The 26,594-nt window shown below is 46.2% G+C and overlaps 1 protein-coding gene across 9 annotated transcripts in view; it reads left to right on the top strand.

Annotated features, from left to right (window-relative positions):
- The window catches only part of CDKL5 (cyclin dependent kinase like 5), a 1,213,679-nt gene that overhangs the window by 794,236 nt on the left and 392,849 nt on the right, over positions 1-26,594 (top strand). For all 9 annotated transcript variants that reach the window (XM_069204517.1, XM_069204511.1, XM_069204514.1 and 6 more), the window contains exon 8: positions 10,333-10,392. In XM_069204517.1, coding sequence (XP_069060618.1) covers positions 10,333-10,392 — 60 coding nt within the window. The remainder of the gene's footprint in view (positions 1-10,332; positions 10,393-26,594) is intronic.

Raw genomic sequence — 26,594 nt, 5'->3', positions numbered from 1 at the left:
AAGTTTTCATCTATAACTTTTTCTAAGTATGGCAGATTTTAGAAAGCAATATACATTTATGTCTGCTGGACCCTTTTGGTTGCAGGGATATACAAGACTTGTAGGTTCTCGGAGAAGCCAAGCCACTCAGAGCCAGTAACTGAGCTGCACCTTGCAGTGTTTCTCATTCTGTACCGGGTATACAGCTATTCATTTGGTAAAATATCAAGAGTGAAAAATAGGTATTGAGGGAACCAATGTATTTCCGAAATGTGCACAAGATATGAAGTTTAAAAGCAGTGGTTATTTGCGCATCTCTGAATTTGGGGGTACCCACTAGCATTTGAATTAGAGGGCAGTTCTCAAAATAACTTCTTTCTTACACATTATCATACATTTGGGTGGTGCAAATGCAAAGAAAGACAATTGGTAATAACATTTGTTCTGCTATTCTGAGTACCCCCAAGTCTCAAGATAAAAATAGAACCTTACTACCTTATTACCTAGTGCCCACGACCAGAAATGGCCCAAAACGCACCATGGATACATCACATTTTTCCACTGAAAACTGACTAATTTTTTGCAATGTGCCTATCTGTGGATTTTGGGCCCTAACTCAGCCGGCACCTAGGGAAACATAGCAAACTTGTACATTTAAAAAAAAAACTAGACACCTAGGGGAATCCAGGCCGGGTGACTTGTGAGACTCTCACCAAGTTATGTTACCCAGAATCCCTTGCAAACCTCAAAATGTGTCTAAAAACACATTTGCCTCATATTTCTGTGATGCAAAGTTTTGGAATCTAAGGGAAGCTCCCAACTTTCTTTCACCTAGCATTCCCTCGAGTCTCCTGATAAAAATGGTACCTCACTTGTGTGGGTAGGCTGTAATATCTCGTACTTCATTGCGCGTCCAGAACACACGCAATGGAGTGGAAAGCCTCGCTCGCAGCTCTTCCTCTGAGGCTCGGCTCTCTGCCGCGCGTCGGCTGGAGACGGCTGGCCGTGTTGGGGCAGCGACAGGCCGCACTGCGCTGCGCAGATGGCGTGATTTTTCATGTGACTTCCTAATTTTAATAAACCTCTTAAATCGAATCTGGTTGAGTTGAGGTTTGTTACTTCATTGTTGCCGACGAGGAGTTTATCAACCCATTGCGCTCAACTGCACTTTTGCCCACATGCTGTTGTTGCTGGCTGCTGTTTAATCTCGAATAGCCTCCAGACGTCTTGGTGAGGCAAAACGGAACTCTCTATTGCACTCTGTTGTTTTTTTTTTGTGGATCTTAGCAGAAGGTGTGGCCACAAAATACTTTGTGGGTTTAGGAAAAGTGGCGGCCATCTTTAAACAGGTTTCCTTTCCATATTTTCATAGTTTTTTTTACTAGAAAGTGCCTAATGTGATATTCTTGGACTAAAAAGGACATTGACATTTTTTGCCTTTGACGCAATTTTAAGTGACATTTCTTTTACTCTTTCAAGCGGTCATGCAGTCAGTTAATCCCCGCCGCCAATCTTGGAAACACCTGGTGAGCCAGCTATACCATGGAAACAGTGGTATGATGCCTTTGAAACTTATTTGGGGGCTATTAGTGCATCAAGATTTAGACCTGAAAGGAAAAAGTGCTTGTTGTTGCATTCATTAGGATTCGAAGGAAGATCTGTATTTAAACATTTACCTGACATTCAATTGGAGGTTGGCGAAGAGCTTGATGAATATGAAGAAGCTCTCAAGAAATTAGTCGCCAGATTTGATGCCCCACCAAGTTTGGTCATAGCGAGACACAAGTTTTTTAGGAGAGAACAGAAAAACGGAGAAGACGTGAACACTTACATAACTGCCTCAAGGAAATTTTCTGCAGAATGTCATTTTGAAGCTTTCGCTGGTCAGTTAATACGTGAACCCTTCATTTGTCACTGTTCGGATAGATCCATGAAACAAAAGCTGTTGTCCCTGGGTGACCCATCTTTAATGGACTCTATTAGAATTGCCAAGAATATTGAAACGGCGATTAAATCTGCTAAAGAGTTGGATCATCCACCTGTGGAACAAATTAATGTGACTCAAAGGACAGGCGACAGATGTAGAATGAACCTTGCTTCCTCCAGCAAAGGAGCTTGTGCTGTTCCAAAACGTTTTTTCAAACAAACAAACATTTGTTTCCGGTGTGGTTATCCACCACATCTGAAAGGAGTGAAGAGTTATCTTGCAAAGAATGTGCAGTGTAGATCTTGTGGCAGAACTAGACATTTTGCTAAAGTCTGTCAAAGTGTCAAAAGTAGTAACTCCAATGTCAACGTTGTCGCTGATGAGGGTGATGATAGAATGGATGAATTGATGAGTGAAATCCAAGAAATGATTCTGGCTGCGGGTGAACATGACATAAGAAGTGGTAATCCTGATCACTGTATTGACTCGTACGTTTTAGTTCAAGTAGGTGATAGGCACTTAAGATTGTTAGCGGATTCAGGTGCCAGGATCACTATGATTACACAGGAGTTATTTGAACAAAAGTGGGGTACACGGAAACTGCACCTCCAGATAGATCAGCGGTATCATATGAAGGGAGGAGGATTGACTTAGTGGGTTTCTTTGAGGATGTTCTAGTTTTTAAAGGTCGATGGATTTTTGGGAAGGTTTACGTGGCTGTCAAAGGATTGAACATTTTAGGTGGGTTTCACCAAGGGTTGTTCGGTATGGTATTGCGTCCAGGCACAGGAGGCCAGGTTACTGTTATAAGGGATTCTTCTGATGTAGAAGATTTGCTTAATGAATTCCCCAAAGTTTTTTCTGGAGATAAGAGGATTTAAACATAAAATTAAAGTCAAAGACAAAGACAGTGCCATTCCGGGCAAGCATAAATTAAGAGGTGTACCATTCAGTGTCAGAGATGAATTGGAAAGAGAATTAGAGAGTTTAAGAATGAAAGGAATCATTGAACCTGTTGAAGCTTTCTCATGGTTGTCACCTTTGGTAGTGGCTAAGAAAAAAAATGGTGAACTGAGAGTGTGCATTGACTTGAGGGCACTTAAGAGAGAAATCTGGGTAGACTCATCTGCTGCCAAAGATCAAGGAGATTCTTTCGTGCATAACCGGAGCTAAACTGTTTACTAAACTTGAATTGGCCGCTGTTTACCACCAGGTAGAGTTGACACCTGATTCTCGACATTTCACTGCCTTTGTTTCTCTGTGGCGGTCTTTCCAGTACTGCCGAATGCCGTTTGGTCTGGCATCGGCAGCGTCAGTTTTTCAAAGAATTATGCGATCGTCAGGAACATGATGTGATTTTGAGGCAGGTTTTGCAAGTGTTTGATAATGCGGGTGTGGTATTGAAAAGAGAAAAATTACAGTTTTTGCAAACGTCTTTAGAATACTTGGGGCATATCATGACAGCTGAAGTTGTACGTCCCAAACCTGGCCTTGTGGAAGCTATCATAGAAGCACCGGCACCTCAGGACAAAGTGGGGGTCAAATCATTTTTAGGTCTGTGTGAGTTATATTCCAGGTTTATTGAACATTTTGCTACGTTAGCAAGACCCATTTTGAATTTACTGAAAACAGGATCAGACTTTGTGTGGGATGCTGAGTGTGTGGAAGCTTTCAACGCTATTAAACAAAAGTTGGGAAGTGTAAGTGTTCTACGATCTTATGATCATAATTTAAAGTGTTGTTTGACTGTTGATGCAAGCAAATTCGGTGTTGGTGCTGTTTTGACGCAGGTCAATGGCAACTAGGAATATACTATTGGCTTTGCGTCAAGGGTTCTTAGACCGAATGAAGTACACTGTTCTGTAATAGAAAAATAATTCTTAGCTTGTTGGTGGGCTATTGAAAGATTCAAATGTTATCTGTGGGGAAGACATTTTTTACTCCAAACAGATCATATACCGTTGGTTACTATTTTGAATGGTAATAACGTCAAGAGTAGCACACCAAGAATTGCAAGGTTTGCGGCCAGGTTGTTGCAATTTGATTTTTCTGTTGTACACATTTCTGGTGGAAAAAATGTGAGGGCAGATTATCTCTCTAGGAATCCGGTTTCTGGAGAGATTGATGAAAAAGATGGCATTCAAGATGAAAATTGTTTTATTGCTGCTGTTGAGTTAGAAAGTGTTGGGTCCATTTCCGAAGCGGATTGGAAAAGAGCATCTATGAATGATCAGTTACTCGCTAGAATCTTGGCATACGTTGAGGAAGGGTGGCCTCATGAGAAAGGTTTGGAGTTGTCTGCTCAGCCTTATTTCAAGGTATCAGACGAACTATCTATTGAAGATGGTATTCTTTTAAGGGATGACAAAATTGTGTCTCCTGAGGTCATTAGATCTGTTATTTTGGAAAAAGCGCACAAAGGTCACTTGGGATCCACACTCACCAAGAAAAGGACGAGAAAATACTATTGGTGGCCCCAAATGGACAAAGACATTGAAATGTTAGTCAAATGTTGTCATATTTGTTCTACCAGTGATAAAACACTGAAAACTTCTACGCCTCCCCTACAACCTATTGAGTGTCCATCGGGTCCATGGAAAAAGATTGGTATTGATCTGATAGGGCCCTTCCATCTACTTCCACCTAAATTACGATATGCTTATGTGGTGGTTGATTACTTTTCCAAGTGGCCTCATGTGAGATTTGTTGGTGATGCTAACTCTAAGTCAGTGGTATCTTTCCTTAAAGAAATTGTTTTGGAGGAGGGTTTTCCAAAGAAGATAGTCTCTGATAATGGAGTGCAGTTTGTGTCAACTGAAGTTGAGAGTTTTCTAAATGAATGTGCTATCAGACACTTGAAGAGTTCTCTTTACCAACCACAAACTAATGGTTTGGATGAGCGTTTTAACCATGTGGTTGGTGAATGTGTGCAATGGGCTTTGGCTAATGGGTGTGTAGTTGATGCGGCTGTAAAAAGTATGCTTTGGTTCTACAGAACAACTCCCCACTCGAGCACGGGGGTTTCTCCTTTTGAAGCTCTTAAAGGGAGGAAACCTTCACTCTGTTTAGACCAGCGTGGTTATCCAAATTTGTGAAACATGCTACATGTAGGGAAGACATTGGCCTCAAGATTCGTTCGAACATAGAGAAAGCTCAGGCTAAACCAAAAACATATTATGATAGGAATAGATGTGTAAAAAAAATGCAATTCATGGTTGGTGATTGGGTACCAGTTAAAATGCCTAGCTTTGTCAAGAAGGTTGACTCAAAGTTCTCTGAACCATTAAGGGTTGGTAAAGTGTGTGGTAATGCGGTTCGTGTGAATGGACATGTTTGGTGGAACGTAGGAAAAGTGGCAAAAGTCTCAGCAGATGATAGTGTTGTGCAACCTGGTGACACGCTAATTGAAGTTGTGCGGAATCTTGAAACAAAGAAATCCTCCAGTGTACATAATCCCGGTGAGTTGGTAGACACGAGGTCGAACTCTATGCCTGTTAGGAAAAGACATAGAACCCGTAACTTACCTTTGAGGAATCGTTAAACGAGTATTGTTTTTGTTTTTGTTTTGTTTTAGTAGGATATTACGTTTTTTCATTCAAACCATGTGTATTTAGTTATCAGTGTACTTGTTGTAAGGCAAAATGTTTGATGGTTTCTGTTTAAAAAAAAAAAAAAAAAGAAAAACCAAATGTAATATCTCTTACTACATTGCGCGTCCAGAACACGCGCAATGGGGCAGAAAGCCTTGCTCGCAGCTGTTCCTCTGAGACTCAGCTCTCTGCCACGCTGGCAGGCGTGAGGCAGGAGCCGAGCGTCGGTTGGAGACGGCTGGGCCCCCCAAAAAAACGCAAACATTTTTTCACTCAAAACTGACCCTTTTTTATAGCAGTGTGCCTAGCTGTGGATTTTGGACCATAGGTCAGCCGGCACCTAGGGAAACAAGGCAAAACTGTACATTTTTGAAAACTAGACACCTAGGGGTACCCAGGACAGGCTTACTTGCATGGCTCTCAGCACGTTTTTTTTAATCCAGAATCCCTTGCAACCTCAAACTTTGACTAAAAAACACATTTTCTTTGCATTTCTGTGAGAAACTTGTGGAATCAGTGGGCTGGCACACATTTCCTCCCACCCAGCTGTCCTCTATCTCTCCCAATAAAAATGCTACCTTACTTGTGTGTTTATGCCAAGTGTCCCCGACACGGAAGGGCCTAAATCGTATTATGGTGATATTAATAGCTATGGTAGGTGTACTAATTAGTTGTTCGGTCGGCAACCATGTAGGGAAACCTATCAAACCCAGACATCTTTGCATGAAGACTACTGTTGATCCTGATGTGATCCATTCCTGGCGTAGGCACTAGGCCTAAGCACACAAGTGAGATAGTGTTTTATCGGGACAAGTGGGGGAATACTGGGTGCTAGGAATTTTGTGGATCCCCGCACACATCTGTAGTTTACGTCACAGAAATGCAAGGAAAAGTTATGTTTTTATTCATCGTTTTACCTTTGCAGGGTATTTTGGGTAAGAAAACGTTGGGGGATCCACTCAACTCACACCTCCCTGTACTCCCTCTTGTGTCTAGTTTTCAGAAATGTTCGGTTTGATAGGTTTACCTAGATGACCGCTGAGCCCAGGACCAAAAACATAGATGCCCTCCTTGCAAAACCAGGTTGTTACGTGATAGATAATTTTGATGTCTCTACAATACGTTTTGAGCCATTCCCTGTCACGGGGTCATGGCCCAGCCACACAAGTAAGGTAGCATTTTTATCTGGAGACCTGGGGGAATGCTGGGTGGTAGGAAATCAGAGCTGGCCCCAGTCACCCCACAACTGTCCCACACAGAGATGTGAGGAACAAATATTTTTGTCAATTAAACAAATTTACAAGGGATTCTGGGTTAGTAAACGTTGACAGATCCACACAAAACATACCACATATTATTCCCTTAGTGACCAATTTCCTAAAAGGTGCGAGGGCAGAAGGTGTTTCCTACAAAGAGAGTATGCATTGACAGTAAAAAGCAAAAAAAACACCAAAACATTATTGCAAATCCATCCACTAGTCAGTCACAGGCACACTGTTTGGATTTGGCACGAGGGTAAGTAAATGGTTCTTAAAAAAAAACTTAATTCACCAATGACTTTACGAAATAAAATCTGCAAAAGTTATTAATTTCAGCCAAGCGCCAGTCCACGCACTGGGAAAAAACTAAATATTGCATATATCACAAGGCAGTAAAGAATGCGTACAAATCAGTAAGTTACTTTCAAAGTCAATCACACAAAAAGCTAAAGATTCTGACAGAACAGCAGTAAAAAAAAATGATGCAAACAGGCGAAGGATACACATTAGAAGAAAAGATTACAAGATGAGTTGCTTACCAACCAATTCTCCACAAACTACAGATCTGCCAAATCTGCAACTGCAACCAGAATTCACCAGTAAGACAAAGGAAGCGATTGGCCCTACAATAAAAAAGAAAGAATCACAATACGAATAAAAAGGAGAACAAACTATCAATCAAAAGACACTGAAAAGAGGTGTGAAAAAGGCAAAAAAAGACACCACCAATAAGAAGTAAACCTAACCCCAGAAGTTGATCCCCAACCACACACATAACCTTATTCCCAGGTGACTCAATTGTTACCACCCACCCTGAGGCTTGACCACTCAAAATACCAAACAATATGGACCCCAAGGGGTAAAACCATTGTCCAAGGGGTCGCTCCCCAAATTTCTAAATGTAAAATCCCTGGCATATTTTCAGTTTTGACCCCCTCGGGAAGCAGATTGGCTGAAAAAGGGCCAAACTAGCCCTCTGTGAGGGGGACACAGATAAAAGATAAGGGGCCCCAGGGGAGCAATCCTTGTCCAAGGGGTCGCACTCTGCACTCTCTAAATGTAAAATCCCTGGCATCTAGTGGGTTTAGACCCACCCCGGGGGGGGGGGGGACAAATTGGCTGAAAAATGGCCAAACTAGCCATGGGATTGGGGGTGGGCTGAAACATAGATAAAACATATTGCCCCCAGGGGAGCAACCCTTGCCCAAGGGGTTGCTCCCCGCAATTCCTAAGTGTGTAATCACTGATGTCTAGTGGGTTTCGAACCACCCCCTCCCCCAGGCAGATTGGCCAGAATAGGGCCAAACTAGCCACCAGGGGTGGGGTGAGGGGGCAAAACAGAGATAAAACATATGACCCCCTCCCCCCAGAGTTGCGACCCTTGCTCAAGTGGTCACTCTCTGCAATTCCTAAGTCTATAATTCCTGGTGTCTAGTGGGGTTTGATCACACCAGGGGGCAGTTTGGCCAAAAAGGGCCTATCTAGCCTCTGGGTGGTCAAAACATAGATAAAGTATATTGCCCGCAGGGTTGACCCTTGCCCAAGGGGTCACTCCTCGCATTTCCTAAATAATCATCCCTGGTGTCTAATGGGGTTTGAACGAGGGGAGTTCAGATTGGCTGAAAAAATGTCTGAACTAGCCAAAACACAGAAGATGTATGGAGCCGTCTGACATACACGCCCACTGTCTCGTTGGATGCCTCCCGGCCGTCTGATGCATGGAAGGGGTTAAAAGATAAGTAGTGAAGTTGTGCTCATATGTTGCCTAGGGAGTAAGCCACATCTACCTGCTATGTGTTAATACAATCAATTACGTACATAATGTATTGTACTCAAAGGTAACTCTCGCACATGCAGGAGGACTCCTTCTTTTTAAGTCTGACATGTCATAGATACCCTGGAATGTGATCTGCTGCAGAGTCAGGTTCTGCAACATTGTACGATGGCTTAGTGTTGGCCAGATAAAACATTCCAATAAATAGGTGAACATGGGTGAGAGATTGGATTGATAGGGTGCACAAGGGAATGACCATGGCGATTCTTATCTACATGCCATGTGGCTGCCCAAAAAAACATGAAAATATGGTGTCCCTTGCAGGCCTACTTCGGTATGTCACTCTAGCTTTAATAAAGCTGGCATAATACAGGATGGAATACCAAGTAGTGGGGGCATGTCTCTGCCTGCTGTGGATTTTCTGGGTGAATTTCTGGGGACTGATAGTATCACATTATACAGATATGTTGACAGTGTGCTTTTGTTTTGATATATTTCCGTATTGCAGCTGTTTTGCACTTATTCCGATATTTAAATGCTAGTAAAACAGTTCAGCAAAAAAGAAACTATGTTGCCACCCAGAAACTCCTCCCACAAGTTACACTGATGAGCGCATACGGTGTACTGCTCTGAAGTTCCCCTGTACTCTGATGTGTCCCTCACCTAACTTCAGACAAAGAGAGAAATTGCTGTGCAAGTCGGGTCGCCCTGCTAGCATGGCAGGCTCCATGTAGCACAGATCTTAGCCAGGTGCTTCCTCCAAGCCACAAACATGAGATGAAGACTCCTTCAGGGACGAGTCCTCTTTCATTCAGATGCCTAGGCATCAGAATGCTCTCCGGGGCATGTAGGTAGGTAGAGGAAGCTGCACAAAGGTTGGCCCAACAGGTACTGCATATACTCCTGTGAGGAAGACCCTTCATCACAATATAATTTATACACCTGTAGCACCTCTTTCCACACTAAGAACAGTCATCATCAGGCGCTCAGACCTGTTGTGTCCGATACAAACCACCAACACAATTAGTTTGAAGAAAGTTTATTCTGGTCTTGAAGCCCACCAACCACGACTGAACAGCCAGAGCACCAGTTCCAGCTCCCCGCTTCCAACAACCACAAGCTCCTCGACTTTCCTAATGAGCTAAACGCCACCTACAATCCAAACATTAAATGAAATTAAAGTGTAAAGACAACACATTTTAAAGATAAAAACTACCCATCCCCTTCCGGTACACCAGAACACAATTATGGAAATAAATTCATAATAATATCTAGAATGCATTTTAAAATAAACACAACACTACCACGTAATTTAATCGACACTTAAAAGTCAGAGATTCCATGAGCAACAACACGAGCATCGAAATCCATAAGGGCCTTTGTCGATCGCAGAAGGAAATGGGCCATGTTTGTTACCCTTTGGCCACACCGTTGCTGTATTTTTGAAGATGGTGTTTTTTCATGCATTTTTTACCATGATTTCTGTCAGTGTTGACAGGCCCTCTTTGTTGCATTTAGACTGATTTACATTTCCTGTGAATAACAACTTGCGCTACGTGTTTATGGTGCTTTGTTTTGTAAGAGGTAAGTGGGCTAGTATTACCGGTACATTTAACTTGTCATCTACTATTTAAATAATAAGGATGAATGCTATTATCATATTGTCACACTCATCAATATAGTCCTTTAATATCTGTCTTGCCACATGGTCTTTTTCTAATATTACTTCTTAATTTTTTTATTTAAAACTATATTTTTAAATGTACTTAATACACTTAAAGCTTTTGTTTTTCTTTAATTCAGATATTAAACCAGAAAATCTCTTGATCAGCCACAATGACATCCTAAAACTGTGCGACTTTGGTAAGTTGAATTCGTTTCCACAGAAGCCATTTACTTTGCTGATAAACGTGTCGTGAAATAATGCTTCTTGGCAAAGATGAAATGATTATAGGATCTTGGCACAGTGAACAGAGTTATCCCTCCTCTCCCGTTGGCTCCTTAGGTCGTGTTTTATCTTGTTTTATTTGAGTGGCCTATCTTTTACAGGGAGTAAAGAAGACATGTCTTCATGGGCCGCATTATTTGTATTTCTTTGGATTTAGGTATCCAGTGATTCTGCATGTTTTCTTACAACCATGGGGATAAGATTTACTGCAGACCCTAGATGGCTATTTCAGTATTCAGATAATCAAATCTTACTCTTTTTTTGCCTCCATTTTCAAGCTAAAACAATATGACTTCTTTTGTTGCGCATATATAGATATGCTAACCCAATTTGGTGAAATGTTCGGAAGTCACCTGTGGTCGCATCTGTGATGAGATTACACTTTTTTGCATAGATGGTAGAAGTATTAATTTATTTGGAGACGTTTCCTTTGTTTTAGCTGTACAGGTTTCTATTCCCCCACATCTAAAGAAGCGATGGGTGTTAATATTTTACATACAAATGCTCAAGGGTAAGCTGTAAGAAACAGTTCTGATGGATACACCTACCTGTGGATTCCTCACCTAAAGATTCCTCACCTAAAGAATTTTCCCCTCGCGCCAGCTTCAACAGAAATTTCTTCTAGCTCTGCACGTCGACGATGACGTCACAATAGCCCGACTCGTATGATGTCATCTAGGCAATAAGAAGCCCTCGTCGACGTGCAGACGTCAGTTCCCTCTTTTCCATGCTTTCGAATAACGGTTTTTCTTCGAGGCTAACAGGGAGCTACAGTTGCGCATCTGTAGTTACTATGTCGCAGCCAAGAAAATCTGGCTTTAAGCCTTGTAGCCAGTGTGGGGGTCGGATGTCGGTCACTGACTCCCATGAAAATTGTTTATGGTGCCTTAGTTCCGACCATGAGGTCGAGTCATGCGGTTCTTGCCAGCGCATGAACCGTAAGGCGCTTAAGGAAAGAGAGGCTAAATTGTTCCTAGCCCGTTCCAAGAAAAGGAAGGAAAGGCGGCATCGTAAAGAGTCTTCTTCGAAATCTTCGAGGACTCATTTTTGCCATGGAGACTCTTGGCGTCGTCACGACTCTCGGCACCGATCGAGTAGAGGTCGGTCCAGGTCCGAACCCACATCTGTCAGCTCGGCGCCGTCCGACGTGGGAGATTAGCCCGACCGTCACTCCTCCGCCTCCTACGACTCCGGCTTCACCTTTGTCGGTGTTTGAAGTCGAGCCTCTTCAAGAACCAGCGGCTTCTCCGGAGCAGGAGATGCCTGGTCCATCATCAGCTTCTATGCCGGCGCCGACACCGCAAGCATATCCAGCTTTCATGGCGCCGGGTACGGATCCTGCGGCATTTTTAAATGCCATGTTCAATATCTTTTCCACCATGGCGCCTGGTGGAGGGCATGCGGGTCCGTCAGGCCCTTTGGCTTTTAATTTGGGTGCTCCGGCTCCTTACAAGGCGACGCCCTTCATGCCATTTTTGCCTTCTGGGGCCGCTGCCGCGCCAATGCCCTTGGCATCGGCCAGGAGACCTGTGACGCCTAAAACGTCTGCTACTCAGGCGCCGGTGGATTCTCCACGGATCCAGTCCACAGTCAAGGTGCCTGTGGCGCTGGAGGGTCCGGCGTTGGATGGATCCGAAGAGCGGCGCTGGCGAAGATCTTCGGCATCAGCCGACGCTTTATTGACGCCGGGGCTCGAATCCAGGCTCCGGTCCAGAAGACTAGCTTTGCGCCTCCTGGAGGAGGAGGAATATAGCAGACAACATCTGGAGGAAGGCGAAATCTTGGAGCCTGCATTTTGGGACGTTATATTCATGCCCTTATGGAGGAAGCAAAAGGTCATCCAAACTTGCCACAAGAGGTGTTGAATTTGCTAGCGGACGCTCAGGCGGTGGCGACCCAGGTGATTCAGTCTGGGTTGGACACCTCAGACTCTGTGGCAAGGGCTATGGGTACATCCATAGTATCGCGGCGTCAGGCTTGGCTGCGCTCATCAGGCTTCTCTACGGATGTGCAGGCAACTCTTCTGGATCTGCCTTTGGATGGGGAAAAACTCTTTGGGACAAAGGCAGATTCTGCTCTTGAACGTTTCAAAGAGAGCAGAGCCACAGCGAGGTCGTTAGGACTTCAGGCAGCCACTTCCTCTACCTTTAGGTCATATAGGAAGTTTAGGGGTTTTGGACGTGGCTTCTCCTTTCGTGGCAGGTTCCAGGCACCACAACAATCTGCAAGCTCCCTGCCTTACAGATCCTTCAGGGGCAGGGTCAGAGTACGTACAAGAGGAGCCACCCAGCAGCACTCTGCCTCTTCCTCTTCCTCGGAAGGGGTGCAACAGGGAAAGCAGCCTTAGTCCTCCACCACTCCCTGTTCACTTGTCTCCGGTAGGGGGGAGACTTGCCCAATTTCTTCCAATGTGGGAGTTTATAACATCAGACTCTTGGGTCATCGACATTGTGAAGAGAGGGTACGCTCTTCCCTTTCGGGAGTTCCCTCCTCCCTTCCCTCCCCGCCCATCCTTCTGTTCGGAAGACCATCTTCTGTTACTGCAACAGGAGGTGTTATCCCTATTGTCAAAAGGCGCAGTAGAGTTGGTTCCCGAGCAGGAGAGGGGTCAGGGCTGTTATTCAAGATACTTCCTGATCCCCAAAAAGGATGGTCGGTTGAGACCAATTCTGGACTTAAGGATTTTGGATTGATTCCTCAGGCAGGAAAAGTTCAAAATGCTGACCCTTTCACAGGTTCTTTTGGCGTTGAACGAAGGAGATTGGATGGTGTCTGTCGATTTGCAGGATGCGTACTTCCATATTCCGATCCTCAAATCGCACAGGAAGTATCTCCGGTTTGTGGTGGGATCCCACTATTATCAGTTTGCGGTCCTCCCGTTTGGTCTTACTTCAGCACCTCGAGTCTTCACAAAGGTGATGGCGGTAGTAGCGGCAGAGCTCAGAAGAGGGATAGCGGTGTTTCCCTATCTGGACGATTGGTTGATCAAAACCAAGACTCCGGAGCTTGTGCGGCGTCACCTGCAGTCGACAACTCAGTTGTTGTTCGACCTGTTTTTTTCTTTAATCAATGTGCCCAAATCTCACCTGGAGCCCTCTCAACGCCTCCTGTTCATAGGGGCAGTACTGGACACGACATTGAATCGGGCCTTTCCTCTGCCCCAGCGGGTTCAGGACATTCGGGCGTTGATTCTGATGTTTCAAAATGGAGCTGTAGTTCCAGGCCTCAAGGTCCTTCGTCTGCTCGGTCTGTTTGCTTCTTGCATACTGCTGGTCACTCATGCACGCTGGCACATGAGGGCTCTTCAGTGGTGCGTCCGCAGGCAGTGGTTTCAGCACAAAGGGGATCTCGAAGATTCGATCACGATCACCAGAGACACTGTGGTGGATCTTCAGTGGTGGGCAGCGATCGGCAACCTGTCGCAAGGAAGGCTGTTCTCGCTGCCTCCGCCGGTGGCCACAGTTGTAACGGATGCTTCCACTCTAGGGTGGGGAGCTCATCTGGTCGACCTGGAGGTCAAAGGCCTTTGGTCTCCAGTGGAACAGAGGTTTCACATCAATTTGTTGGAATTGCGTGCAGTACGTCTGGCTCTCAAGGCCTTTCTCCCTTCCATTCGCGGTCAGTCAGTCCAGGTCCTGACGGACAACACTACCGCAATGTGGTATATAAACAAGCAGGGAGGAGTGGGGTCGTACCTCCTTTGCAGAGAAGCTCTTCGACTCTGGTCCTGGCTTCAGGACCACAAGATTTGCTTAGTAGCAAATCATTTGGCTGGAGTTCTGAATGTACGTGCGGATGTTCTCAGTTGACGCAGCTCGGTCGATCACGAGTGGAGTCTTCATCCGGATCTGGTTCTTTACATCTTCCAGATGTGGGGGTGTCCGCAGATAAATCTGTTTGCTACTCAGGGGAACGCGCAGTGCCCGTTATTTTGCAGCCTCCAGTATCCGGTGCAAGGAGCTTTGGGGGACGCGTTTCAGATGTCCTGGAAGGGTCAGTTGCTTTACGCGTTTCCTCCCATACCCCTGATTCTTCGAGTTCTGAGGAAGATCCGCCAAGACCGGGCCCAGGTCATCTTGATAGCCCCGGATTGGCCAACAAGGGTGTGGTACACAGACCTTCTCCAACTCTCTCTGTGCCCTCCGCTCCGTCTCCCTTACAGGGTGGACCTCCTCTCGCAGTCGCAGGGGCATATTCTACACCCCCACCTCCAGAGTCTGCACCCTCATGCCTGGAGATTGAACGGGGCAATCTGAGTGCTTTTTCACTCCCACCGGAAGTGGTGGATGTTATTTTATCGATCAGGCGACACTCCACCAAATCGATTTATGCAAGTCGATGGGCTAAATTTGTACGTTGGTGTGGAGAGAACCGAATTGATCCCTTAAAGGCTCACTTGTCTGATATATTATCATTTGCTCTTTCCTTGGCACAGAAGGGTTGTGCAGTTGCCACAGTTAAGGGCTATTTATCAGCACTGTCGGCTTTTCTGTGCCTCCCAGATCAACCTTCCTTGTTTAAATCTCCAATTGTTTTGAGGTTTGTTAAGGGGCTCACTAATAAGTTTCCGCCCTCATCATTTGTTATGCCTCAGTGGGACCTTAATTTGGTATTAGCATTTCTGATGGGATCGCCATTTGAACCAATGCATTCTTGTGCTTTGCGTTTGCTGGTTCTTAAGACTGTATTCCTGGTAGCCATAACTTCGGCCAGAAGAGTCAGTGAGCTTCAGTGTAGAGTCTCCATACCTTTCCTTCTTTAGAGACAAAGTGGTGTTAAGGACCAAGGCGGCTTTCCTCCCAAAGGTTGTTATACCCTTTCACTTGGGGCAGTCTATTACTCTCTCTTCCTTTTACCCTCCGCCTCATCCATCCAAGGAGGAAGAGAGGCTCCACTGACTGGATCCACGAAGAGCATTGAGCTTCTTTGTCGACAGGACAAGGGAGTTCAGGCAAGATGATCAGCTCTTCGTTGGATACGTGGGGAAGAGGAAAGGCAGAGCAGTCCACAAGAGAACGCTATCCAGGTGGGTCATTCTCTGTATTAAGCTTTGTTATTCCTTAGCTAAGAAAGAACCACCTGTGGGGCTTCGTGCTCATTCCACCAGAGCAAAGGCTGCCTCTTCGGCTTTAGCTAGGGGTGTTCCTGTGGTTGACATCTGCAAGGCGGCAACTTGGGCATCCCTCCATACTTTTGTCAAACATTGTTTGGATTCTGAGCTTAGGAGGGATGGCCATTTTGCTCGCTCGGTGCTGCAGGATTTCTTAGTTTGCCCATTCGGGCACCCACCTCCGGAGGTAGTACTGCTTTGTGACTCTATTCTTTAGGTGAGGAATCCACAGGTAGGTGTATCCATCAGAAGAATAAGTTACTTACCTTCGGTAATGCTTTTTTTGGTGGATACATTAACTACCTGTGGATTCCTCACGGTCCCACCGCCTCCCCGTTGCATGAATGGTTGTTCCACGAAATCCTTGGGTGAGCGACAATTGTCTTGTATATATGTATATATATATATATGTTTGATGGCATGTGTAGCTGCAGATACACATGCTGTGCATATCCTGCCATCTAGAGTTGGGCTCGGAGTGTTACAAGTTGTTTTTCTTCGAAGAAGTCTTTTCGAGTCACGAGATCGAGGGACTCCTCCCCTTTTGGCTCCATTGCGCATGGGCGTCGACTCCATCTTAGATTGTTTTCTTTCCGCCATCGGGTTCGGATGTGTTCCTCTTCGCTCCGTGTTCCGGTTCGGAAAAGGTAGTTAAATCTCGAAAAAATCGACAGTATTGTTGTCGTTCGTTATCGGGTTAGTTAGCACAGATCGACACCGAATCAAGAAGAGCTCCGGTAGCCCTTCGGGGCTTCTATTCCCCGGCGGGGCCTGGTCGGCCCGACCGCGTGCGTCTTCAAGGCTAATGGAACAGACCCCATTCCGCTTCTGCCCCGAATGCCACAACAAGTATCCTTACACAGATCAACATCTGGTCTGTAATTTGTGTTTGTCCCCCGAACACAAAGAGGATACCTGCGAGGCCTGTCGGGCGTTTCGGTCGAAGAAAACGCTACGGGACCGGAGAGCACGAAGGCTTCAAATGGCATTGGCGCCGTCAGGACACCACGACGTCAAGGAAGAGGAGACTTTCTCCATCGCAGACTTGGACTCGGACGAGCCCGAAACAGAGCAGGCGCCGAAAACCGTGAGTAAACCAGCCCCGGCCAAAACTCACGCCAAAATCATGAAGGCCCAGGGGACGCCACCGCCGACAGGCCATGGCTCAACCCGTACAATTGGTGACCAACCATCGGCACCGAAAAAGGGCACGCACGTGTCGAAGTCTTCCGACTCCGGTCGAGATTCCGGCACGCAGCATACTCGACACTGAGAACCTGGCTCAGACCAGACTCGACACCGGGAGATCGGCTCCGAGATAAGTCGGCACCGAGATGTCGGCACACCGAAACCTAAAAAAGTGGCTTCAGAGCCGAAAAAGACTGCAGAAAAAGTTTCAGTACCGAAACACCCAGCATCAGAGCCGAAAACACGCTCAAACTCCGAAGAACAAGGCCTTTCAGGACAACTACAAGGCCATAAATTTGGACAAGAGCTAGAAGCAGGAGAGCCAGAGTATACGCAAAGAAGGCTCCATATTCAAAAGGAAACAGGGAAAATAAGAACTCTCCCTCCTATAAAAATGAAAAGGAAACTTGCTTTCCAAGATACAGAAAAACAACCGAAAGCAAAGGTGGCAAAACAAGTAACTCCACCACGGTTTTCGCCACAACCATCACCACACCACTCACCGCAACCATCACCAATTGCGACTCCATCTATGATGCAATCTTCAACGCACACAGGGTTGAGCCAGGATGACCCATGGGATCTATATGATGCACCAGTATCTGACAATAGTCCAGACTGCTACCCAGCGAGGCCATCACCACCTGAAGACAGTACCGCTTACACGCAGGTGGTATCCAGAGCAGCTGCTTTTCACAATGTGACACTGCACGCTGAACCGATTGAGGATGACTTTTTATTTAATACTTTGTCGTCAACACACAGTCAGTACCAGAGTCTTCCAATGTTACCAGGGATGTTGAAACATGCGAAACAAGTATTTCAAGAGCCCGTCAAAGGCAGGGCCATCACACCTAGGGTGGAGAAAAAGTGCAAGCCTCCCCCTACAGACCCTGTGTACATCACGCAACAACTGACACCTGACTCAGTAGTAGTAGGCACAGCACGTAAAAGGGCTAATTCACACACCTCAGGAGATGCACCACCACCCGACAAAGAAAGTCGAAAGTTTGATGCAGCGGGGAAAAGAGTTGCAGCACAAGCAGCCAATCAATGGCACATTGCCAATTCCCAGGCTTTATTGTCAAGATATGACAGGGCTCATTGGGATGAAATGCAGCACTTTATAGAACATCTGCCCAAAGAGTTCCAAAAGCGTGCACAACAAGTGGTGGAAGAGGGCCAAAGTATCTCGAACAACCAGATACGATCGGCAATGGATGCAGCGGACACAGCCGCAAGAACTGTGAATACAGCGGTCACTATTCGGAGACACGCATGGCTACGCACCTCCGGATTTAAGCCCGAAATCCAACAGGCTGTGCTTAATATGCCTTTTAATGGACAACAGTTGTTTGGGCCGGAGGTGGACACAGCTATAGAGAAGCTGAAGAAGGACACGGATACGGCCAAGGCCATGGGCGCGCTGTACTCCCCACAGAGCAGAGGCACATTTAGGAAGACACAATTTAGAGGGCGGTTTCGGGCCCAAAGCACAGAACCCTCAACCTCACAAACCAGACCCACATACCAGGGCCAGTATCAGAGAGGAGGCTTTCGGGGACAATACAGAGGTGGACAGTTCCCTAAAACTAGAGGAAAGTTCCAAAGACCCCTCAAAATAAACAGTGACTTCAGTGTCACAAATCCCCAACACATAACACCAGTGGGGGGGAGACTTACAGATTTTTACCAAAACTGGGAAGAAATAACAACAGACTCGTGGGTCCTAGCCATTATCCAACATGGTTATTGCATAGAATTCCTACAATTACCACCAAATGTGCCTCCAAGGATACACAACATGTCCAAACAACACTTAGATCTATTACAACTAGAAGTCAAAGCGTTGTTGCAAAAAGACGCAATAGAACTAGTACCCAATCATCAGAAAGGAACAGGTGTTTATTCCCTGTATTTTCTAATACCCAAAAAAGACAAAACTCCGAGACCCATCTTAGATCTCAGAACACTAAATCTTTACATCAAATTGTAGGAAAGTACCATCTTGCCTGGCATGTTACTCCCATATTTCACTGTATATATGTTGTTTTAGTTGTATGTGTCACTGGGACCCTGCCAGCCAGGGCCCCAGTGCTCATAAGTGTGCCCTGTATGTGTTACCTGTGTTATGACTAAATGTCTCACTGAGGCTCTGCTAATCAGAACCTCAGTGGTTATGCTCTCTCATTTCTTTCCAAATTGTCACTAATAGGCTAGTGACCAATTTTACCAATTTACATTGGCATACTGGAACACCCTTATAATTCCCTAGTATATGGTACTGAAGTACCCAGGGTATTGGGGTTCTAGGAGATCCCTATGGGCTGCAGCATTTCTTTTGCCACCCATAGGGATCTCTGACAATTCTTACACAGGCCTGCCACTGCAGCCTGAGTGAAATAACGTCCACGTTATTTCACAGCCATTTACCACTGCACTTAAGTAACTTAGAAGTCACCTATATGTCTAACCTTTACCTGGTAAAGGTTGGGTGCTAAGTTACTTAGTGTGTGGGCACCCTGGCACTAGCCAAGGTGACCCCACATTGTTCAGGGCAAATTCCCCGGACTTTGTGAGTGCGGGGACACCATTACACGTGTGCACTACACATAGGTCACTCTCTATGTGTAGCTTCACAATGGTAACTCCGAACATGGCCATGTAACATGTCTAAGATCATGGGGAGACAATCCCATGATTCCCCGGGTCTCTAGCACAGACCTGGTTACTACCAAACTGCTGCTGCTGCTAACCCCTCAGACAGGTTTTTGCCCTCCTGGGGTCCAGCCAAGCTTGGCCCAGGAGGGCAGAACAAAGGACTTCCTCAGAGAGAGGGTGTTACACCCTCTCCCTTTGGGAAAAAGGTGTTAAGGCAGGGGAGGAGTAGCCTCCCCCAGCCTCTGGAAATGCTTTCATGGGCACAGATGGTGCCCATTTCTGCATAAGCCAGTCTACACCGGTTCAGGGATCCCCCAGCCCTGCTCTGGCGCGAAACTGGACAAAGGAAAGGGGAGTGACCACTCCCCTGACCTGTACCTCCCCTGGGAGGTGCCCAGAGCTCCTCCAGTGTGCTCCAGACCTCTGCCATCTTGGAAACAGAGGTGCTGCTGGCAACACTGGACTGCTCTGAGTGGCCAGGGCCAGCAGGTGACGTCAGAGACTCCTTCTGATAGGCTCCTCCAGGTGTTGCTAGCCTATCCTCTCTCCTAAGTAGCCAAACCTCCTTTTCTGGCTATTTAGGGTCTCTGCTTTGGGGAATTATTTAGATAACGAATGCAAGAGCTCATCAGAGTTCCTCTGCATCTCTCTCTTCACCTTCTGCCAAGGAATCGACTGCTGACCGCGCTGGAAGCCTGCAAAACTGCAACAAAGTAGCAAAGACGACTACTGCGACCTTGTAACGCTGATCCTGCCAACTTCTCGACTGTTTTCTTGGTGGTGCATGTTGTGGGGGTAGTCTGCCTCCTCTCTGCACTAGAAGCTCTGAAGAAATCTCCCGTGGGTCGACGGAATCTTCCCCCTGCAACCGCAGGCACCAAAGAACTGCATCACCGGCCCTCTGGGTCTCCTCTCAGCACGACGAGCGAGGTCCCTTGAACTCAGCAACTCTGTCTAAGTGACTCCCACAGTCCAGTGACTCTTCAGTCCAAGTTTGGTGGAGGTAAGTCCTTGCCTCCCCACGCTAGACTGCATTGCTGGGAACCGCGTGTTTTGCAGCTACTCCGCCTCCTGTGCACTCTTCCAGGATTTCCTTTGTGCACAGCCAAGCCTGGGTCCCCGGCACTCTAACCTGCAGTGCACAACCTCCTGAGTTGTCCTCCGGCGTCGTGGGACTCTCATTTGTGGCTTCGGGTGAGCTCCGGTTCACTCCACTTCGTAGTGCCTGTTCCGGCACTTCTGCGGGTGCTGCTTGCTTCTGAGTGGGCTCTTTGTCTTGCTGGACGCCCCCTCTGTCTCCTCACGCAATTGGCGACATCCTGGTCCCTTCTGGGCCACAGCAGCATCCAAAAACAACCCCTATCGCGACCTTTGCAGCTAGCAAGGCTTGTTGGCGTTTTTTCTGCACGAAAACACCTCTGCACGACTCTTCACGATGTGGGACATCCATCCTCCAAAGGGGAAGTTTCTAGCCCTTGTCGTTCTTGCAGAATCCACAGCTTCTGCCATCCGGTGGCAGCTTCTTTGCACCCACAGCTGGCATTTCCTGGGCATCTGCCCACTCCCGACTTGATCGTGACTTTTGGACTTGGTCCCCTTGTTCCACAGGTACTCTCGTCTGGAAATCCATCGTTGTTGCATTGCTGGTGTTGGTCTTTCCTGCAGAATTCCCCTATAACGACTTCTGTGCTCTTTGGGGAACTTAGGTGCACTTTGCACCCTCTCTTCAGGGTCTTGGGGTGGGCTATTTTTCTAACCCTCACTGTTTTCTTACAGTCCCAGCGACCCTCTACAAGGTCACATAGGTTTGGGGTCCATTCGTGGTTCGCATTCCACTTCTAGAGTATATGGTTTGTGTTGCCACTATCCCTATGTGCCCCCATTGCATTCTATTGTGACTATACATTGTTTGCACTGTTTTCTATTGCTATTACTGCATCTTTGGTTATTGTGTACATATATCTTGTGTATATTTGCTATCCTCATACTGAGGGTACTCACTGAGATACTTTTGGCATATTGTCATAAAAATAAAGTACCTTTATTTTAGTATATCTGTGTATTGTGTTTTCTTATGATATTGTGCATATGACACCAGTGGTATAGTAGGAGCTTCACACGTCTCCTAGTTCAGCCTTAGCTGCTCTGCTAAGCTACCATTTTCTATCAGCCTAAGCTGCTAGACACCTCTTCTACACTAATAAGGGATAACTGGACCTGGTGCAGAGTGTAAGTACCCCTTGGTACCACTACAAACCAGGCCAGCCTCCTACATTGGTTGTGCAGCGGTGGGATAAGTACTTGCAACTACTTACCACTTTGTCATATTGTACTTTTCATAAGAGAAAAATATACAAAACAAGTTCAGTGTATGTACACCTAACCAAAAGGTTTTGCTTTTCCTCTCTTACTCCTTTGCTAAGTGCTGAAAAGTACCTCTAAAACGTTCAAAAAGTTTTAAAAGTTTTTTTTCTGTTCTTTAAAAAGTTCTGAAACTTTTTCTTTTTTTTCTGTCCCTTAAACCTTTTCTATAATGTCTGGTACAGGCCAAACTGTTGATCTGACCAAACTTGCTTATGATCACCTTAGCTAGAAGGGAGCAAGGAGTCTCTGCATTGAAAGAGGTTTAGGGGTAGGGAAGAATCCCTCTAGAGAACTGTTAGTTAACATGCTCATTGAACAAGATAAGACCTTAGTTGGCACTTCTGTTGAGAGATTAGCTGATGGTTCCCACTCTGATTCTGGGGCACCCCTAGTAAAGGAGTTAGAAAGGAACCTTCCCAGCCTGTCCCCTAGCAAGCCACCTAGCATGGCTGGTACTAATATGACTTCACATCACAGTAGGAGTGTTACTTCTGTAGGCCAGAATGTTAGAGTGCCATCTGTTAGGGACAGGTCTCCCTCTGTTCATTCACACCATTCTTCTGTGTCAAAGCATGCCCAACCCACCCTCCCTGAAGACAGAGTGTTAGAAAGGGAGCTCAATAGATTGAGAGTGGAAGAATCCAGGCTGAAGCTCAAAAAGCAACAGCTGGATTTAGGTAGGAAAGCCTTTGATTTAGAAAAAGAAAGACAGAGGTTGGGGTTAGGACCCCATGGTGGCAGCAGCAGTATTCCAAATAGTCATCCTGCAAAAGAGCATGATTCTAGGAATCTGCACAAGATAGTGCCCCCTTACAAGGAGGGGGATGACATTAACAAGTGGTTTGCTGCACTTGAGAGGGCCTGTGTTGTACAGGAGGTCCCTCAACGGCAGTGGGCTGCTATCCTATGGCTATCTTTCAGTGGAAAGGGTAGGGATAGGCTCCTTACTGTTAAAGAAAGTGATGCCAATAATTTTACAGTTCTTAAGAATGCACTCCTAGATGGTTATGGCTTAACAACTGAACAGTACAGGATGAAGTTCAGAGAAACCAAAAAGGAGTCTTCACAAGACTGGGTAGACTTTGTTGACCATTCAGTGAAGGCCTTGGAGGGGTGGTTACATGGCAGTAAAGTTTCTGACTATGAAAGCCTGTATAACTTAATCCTGAGAGAGCATATTCTTAATAATTGTGTGTCTGATTTGTTACACCAGTACCTGGTAGACTCTGATCTGACCTCTCCCCAAGAATTGGGAAAGAAGGCAGACAAATGGGTCAGAACAAGGGTGAACAGAAAAGTTCATACAGGGGGTGACAAGGATGGCAAGAAGAAGGATGGTGAGTCTTCTGACAAGGGTGGGGACAAATCTAAAAATGAGTCTTCATCAGGCCCACAAAAACACTCTGGTGGGGGTGGTGGGCCCAAATCCTCTTCTAATCAAAACAAAGAAAAGAAACCATGGTGCTATTTATGTAAAATAAAAGGCCATTGGACAACAGATCCCAGTTGTCCAAAGAAAAGCACCAAGCCTCTTACCACTACAACCCCTGCTGCTTCACCTAGTACCCCTAGTAATAGCAGTGGTGGTGGGAACAAACCTACTAATAGCCAATCCAAGGGAGTAGCTGGGCTCACTTTTGGTAACTTAGTTGGGGTTGGTCTTGTTAGGGAGACCACAGAGGCTGTGTTAGTCTCTGAGGGGGCTATTGATTTAGCCACCTTAGTTGCTTATCCCCTTAACATGGATAAGTACAAGCAACTTCCCCTAATAAATGGTGTTGAGGTTCAGGCCTACAGGGACACAGGTGCCAGTGTTACAATGGTAATAGAGAAACTGGTCCACCCTGAACAACACCTACTTGGTCACCAGTACCAAGTGACTGATGCTCATAACAACACTCTTAGCCACCCCATGGCTGTTGTGAATCTCAGCTGGGGGGGGGGGAGGGTACTGGTCCAAAGAAAGTTGTGGTTGCCTCAGATATACCTGTAGACTGTCTACTAGGGAACGATTTAGAGACATCAGCTTGGGCAGAAGTGGAGTTGGAGGCTCATGCAGCAATGCTGGGCATTCCAGGGCATATTTTTGCTTTGACAAGGGCTCAGGCCAAAAAGCAAAAAGGACAGGGTGACTTGGATCCTGGAAGAATGGACCAAGTGCTCCCTAAAGCTAGGGTTAGTAAAGGTAAAACACTACCTACTATCCCTCCCTCTACAGTGGATTCAACTTCTGAGGAAGAAGAATTTCCACCCTGTGCAGAACCTACACCAGAGGAGCTGGAAGCAGACACTGCTGAGCTTTTGGGTGAAGGGGGGCCTGCCAGGGAGGAGCGGAGTGTGGCACAGCATACCTTTCCCACACTAGAGGGTCTAAGACAGCAAGCTGTCAAACAAGCAAATGGGGATGTCAGTGACTCTCACGGAGTTTACTGGGAGGACAACCTTTTGTATACTGAAGCAAGGGATCCAAAACCTGGAGCTGCCAGGAGATTGGTGATTCCTCAGGAATACAGAAAGTTCCTCCTAACTCTATCCCACGACATTCCCTTAGCTGGACATTTGGGGCAAATGAAAACTTGGGACAGGCTTGTCCCCTTGTTTCATTGGCCTAGAATGTCAGAGGACACAAAAGAATTTTGTAAGTCCTGTGAAACCTGTCAAGCCAGTGGCAAAACAGGTGGCACTCCAAAGGCACCCCTTATTCCACTGCCTGTGGTTGGGGTTCCCTTTGAAAGGGTAGGGGTTGGCATAGTTGGCCCCCTTGACCCTCCGACTGCTTCAGGCAATAGGTTTATCTTGGTGGTAGTGGACCATGCCACCAGATATCCTGACACAATTCCTCTAAGGACCACTACAGCTCCTGCAGTGGCAAAGGCCCTCCTGGGAATCTTTTCCAGGGTGGGCTTCCCAAAAGAGGTGGTATCAGACAGGGGAAGCAATTTCATGTCTGCTTACTTAAAGGCCATGTGGAAGGAATGTGGTGTTATATACAAGTTCACCACACCGTATCATCCACAAACAAATGGACTGGTTGAGAGGTTTAATAAAACTCTCCAAGGAATGATAATGGGACTCCCTGAAAAACTCCGCAGGAGATGGGATATCCTGTTACCTTGCCTCCTTTTTGCTTACAGTGAGGTACCCCAAAAAGGAGTGGGCTTCAGCCCCTTTGAACTCCTATTTGGACACCCTGTAAGAGGTCCTCTAACACTTGTGAAGGAGGGTTGGGAACAACCTTTAAAAGCTCCTAAACAAGACATAGTGGACTATGTACTTGGCCTAAGATCTAGGATGGCTGAGTACATGAAAAAGGCCAGTAAAAACCTTCAGGCCAGCCAAGAGCTCCAAAAGCAATGGCATGACCAGAAGGCTGTTTTGGTTCAGTACCAACCAGGGCAGAAAGTGTGGGTCTTGGAGCCTGTGGCCCCAAGAGCACTCCAAGACAAATGGAGTGGACCCCACATTATTGTTGAGAAAAAGGGTGAAGTCACCTACTTGGTTGACTTGGGCACTGCCAGGAGTCCCCTTAGGGTGCTCCATGTCAATCGCCTAAAACCCTACTATGACAGGGCTGATCTCACCCTGCTCATGGCAACAGATGAAGGACAGGAAGAAGAGAGTGACCCTCTCCCTGATCTCTTTTCTTCCACAGAACAAGATGCTCTAGTGGAAGGGGTAGTTTTGGCAGATTGTCTTACTGCTGAGCAGAAAGACCACTGCATAAATCTCCTGGGTCAGTTTTCTGAACTCTTTTCTACTGTGCCAGGCACCACTTCTTGGTGTGAGCACACTATAGATACTGGAGACATCTTGCCTGTCAAAAGTAAGATCTATAGGCAGCCTGACCATGTCAGAGACTGCATAAAACAAGAGGTTCAGAAAATGCTTGAACTGGGAGTGGTTGAGCACTCTGAAAGTCCATGGGCATCTCCTGTGGTACTTGTACCAAAACCTCATTCCAAAGATGGAAAGAAGGAAATGCGGTTTTGTGTAGACTATAGAGGTCTCAACCAGGTAACCAAAACTGATCCTCACCCTATACCCAGGGCAGATGAGCTAATAGATACACTGGTATCTGCCAAGTATCTAAGCACCTTTGATTTGACCTCAGGGTATTGGCAGATCAAGTTATCAGAGGATGCAAAAGCAAAAACTGCATTTTTAACCATTGGAGGGCACTACCAATTCACAGTAATGCCTTTTGGGTTGAAAAATGCACCTGCCACTTTTCAAAGGTTGGTGAATACAGTCCTGCAAGGGTTGGAGGCTTTTAGTGCAGCATATCTAGATGATATAGCTGTCTTTATCTCCACCTGGGATGATCACCTGGTCCACCTGTGGAAAGTTTTGGAGGCCCTGCAAAAGGCAGGCCTCACTATCAAGGCTTCAAAGTGCCAGATAGGGCAGGGCAAAGTGGTTTATCTGGGACACCTGGTAGGTGGAGAACAGATTGCACCACTTCAGGGGAAAATCCAAACTATTATAGATTGGGTTCCCCCTACAACTCAGACCCAGGTGAGAGCCTTCTTAGGCCTCACTGGGTATTACAGGAGGTTCATAAAGAACTATCGCTCCATTGCAGCCCCTTTTAATGACCTCACATCTAAGAAAATGCCTAAAAAGGTATTGTGGACAGCTAGCTGTCAGAAGGCTCTGCACCTGTCCTGAAAAGCCCCTCTTACTCCAAAAAATTAATTGTCCAAACTGATGCATCTGAATTAGGGGTAGGGGCAGTCTTATCACAACTTAATTCTGAGGGCCAGGATCAACCTGTTGCTTTTATCAGCAGGAGGT

The sequence above is a fragment of the Pleurodeles waltl genome, chromosome 8, assembly GCF_031143425.1.
Source record: "Pleurodeles waltl isolate 20211129_DDA chromosome 8, aPleWal1.hap1.20221129, whole genome shotgun sequence".
Taxonomy (NCBI): domain Eukaryota; kingdom Metazoa; phylum Chordata; class Amphibia; order Caudata; family Salamandridae; genus Pleurodeles; species Pleurodeles waltl.
This window is presented reverse-complemented; position numbering and strand designations above follow the sequence as displayed.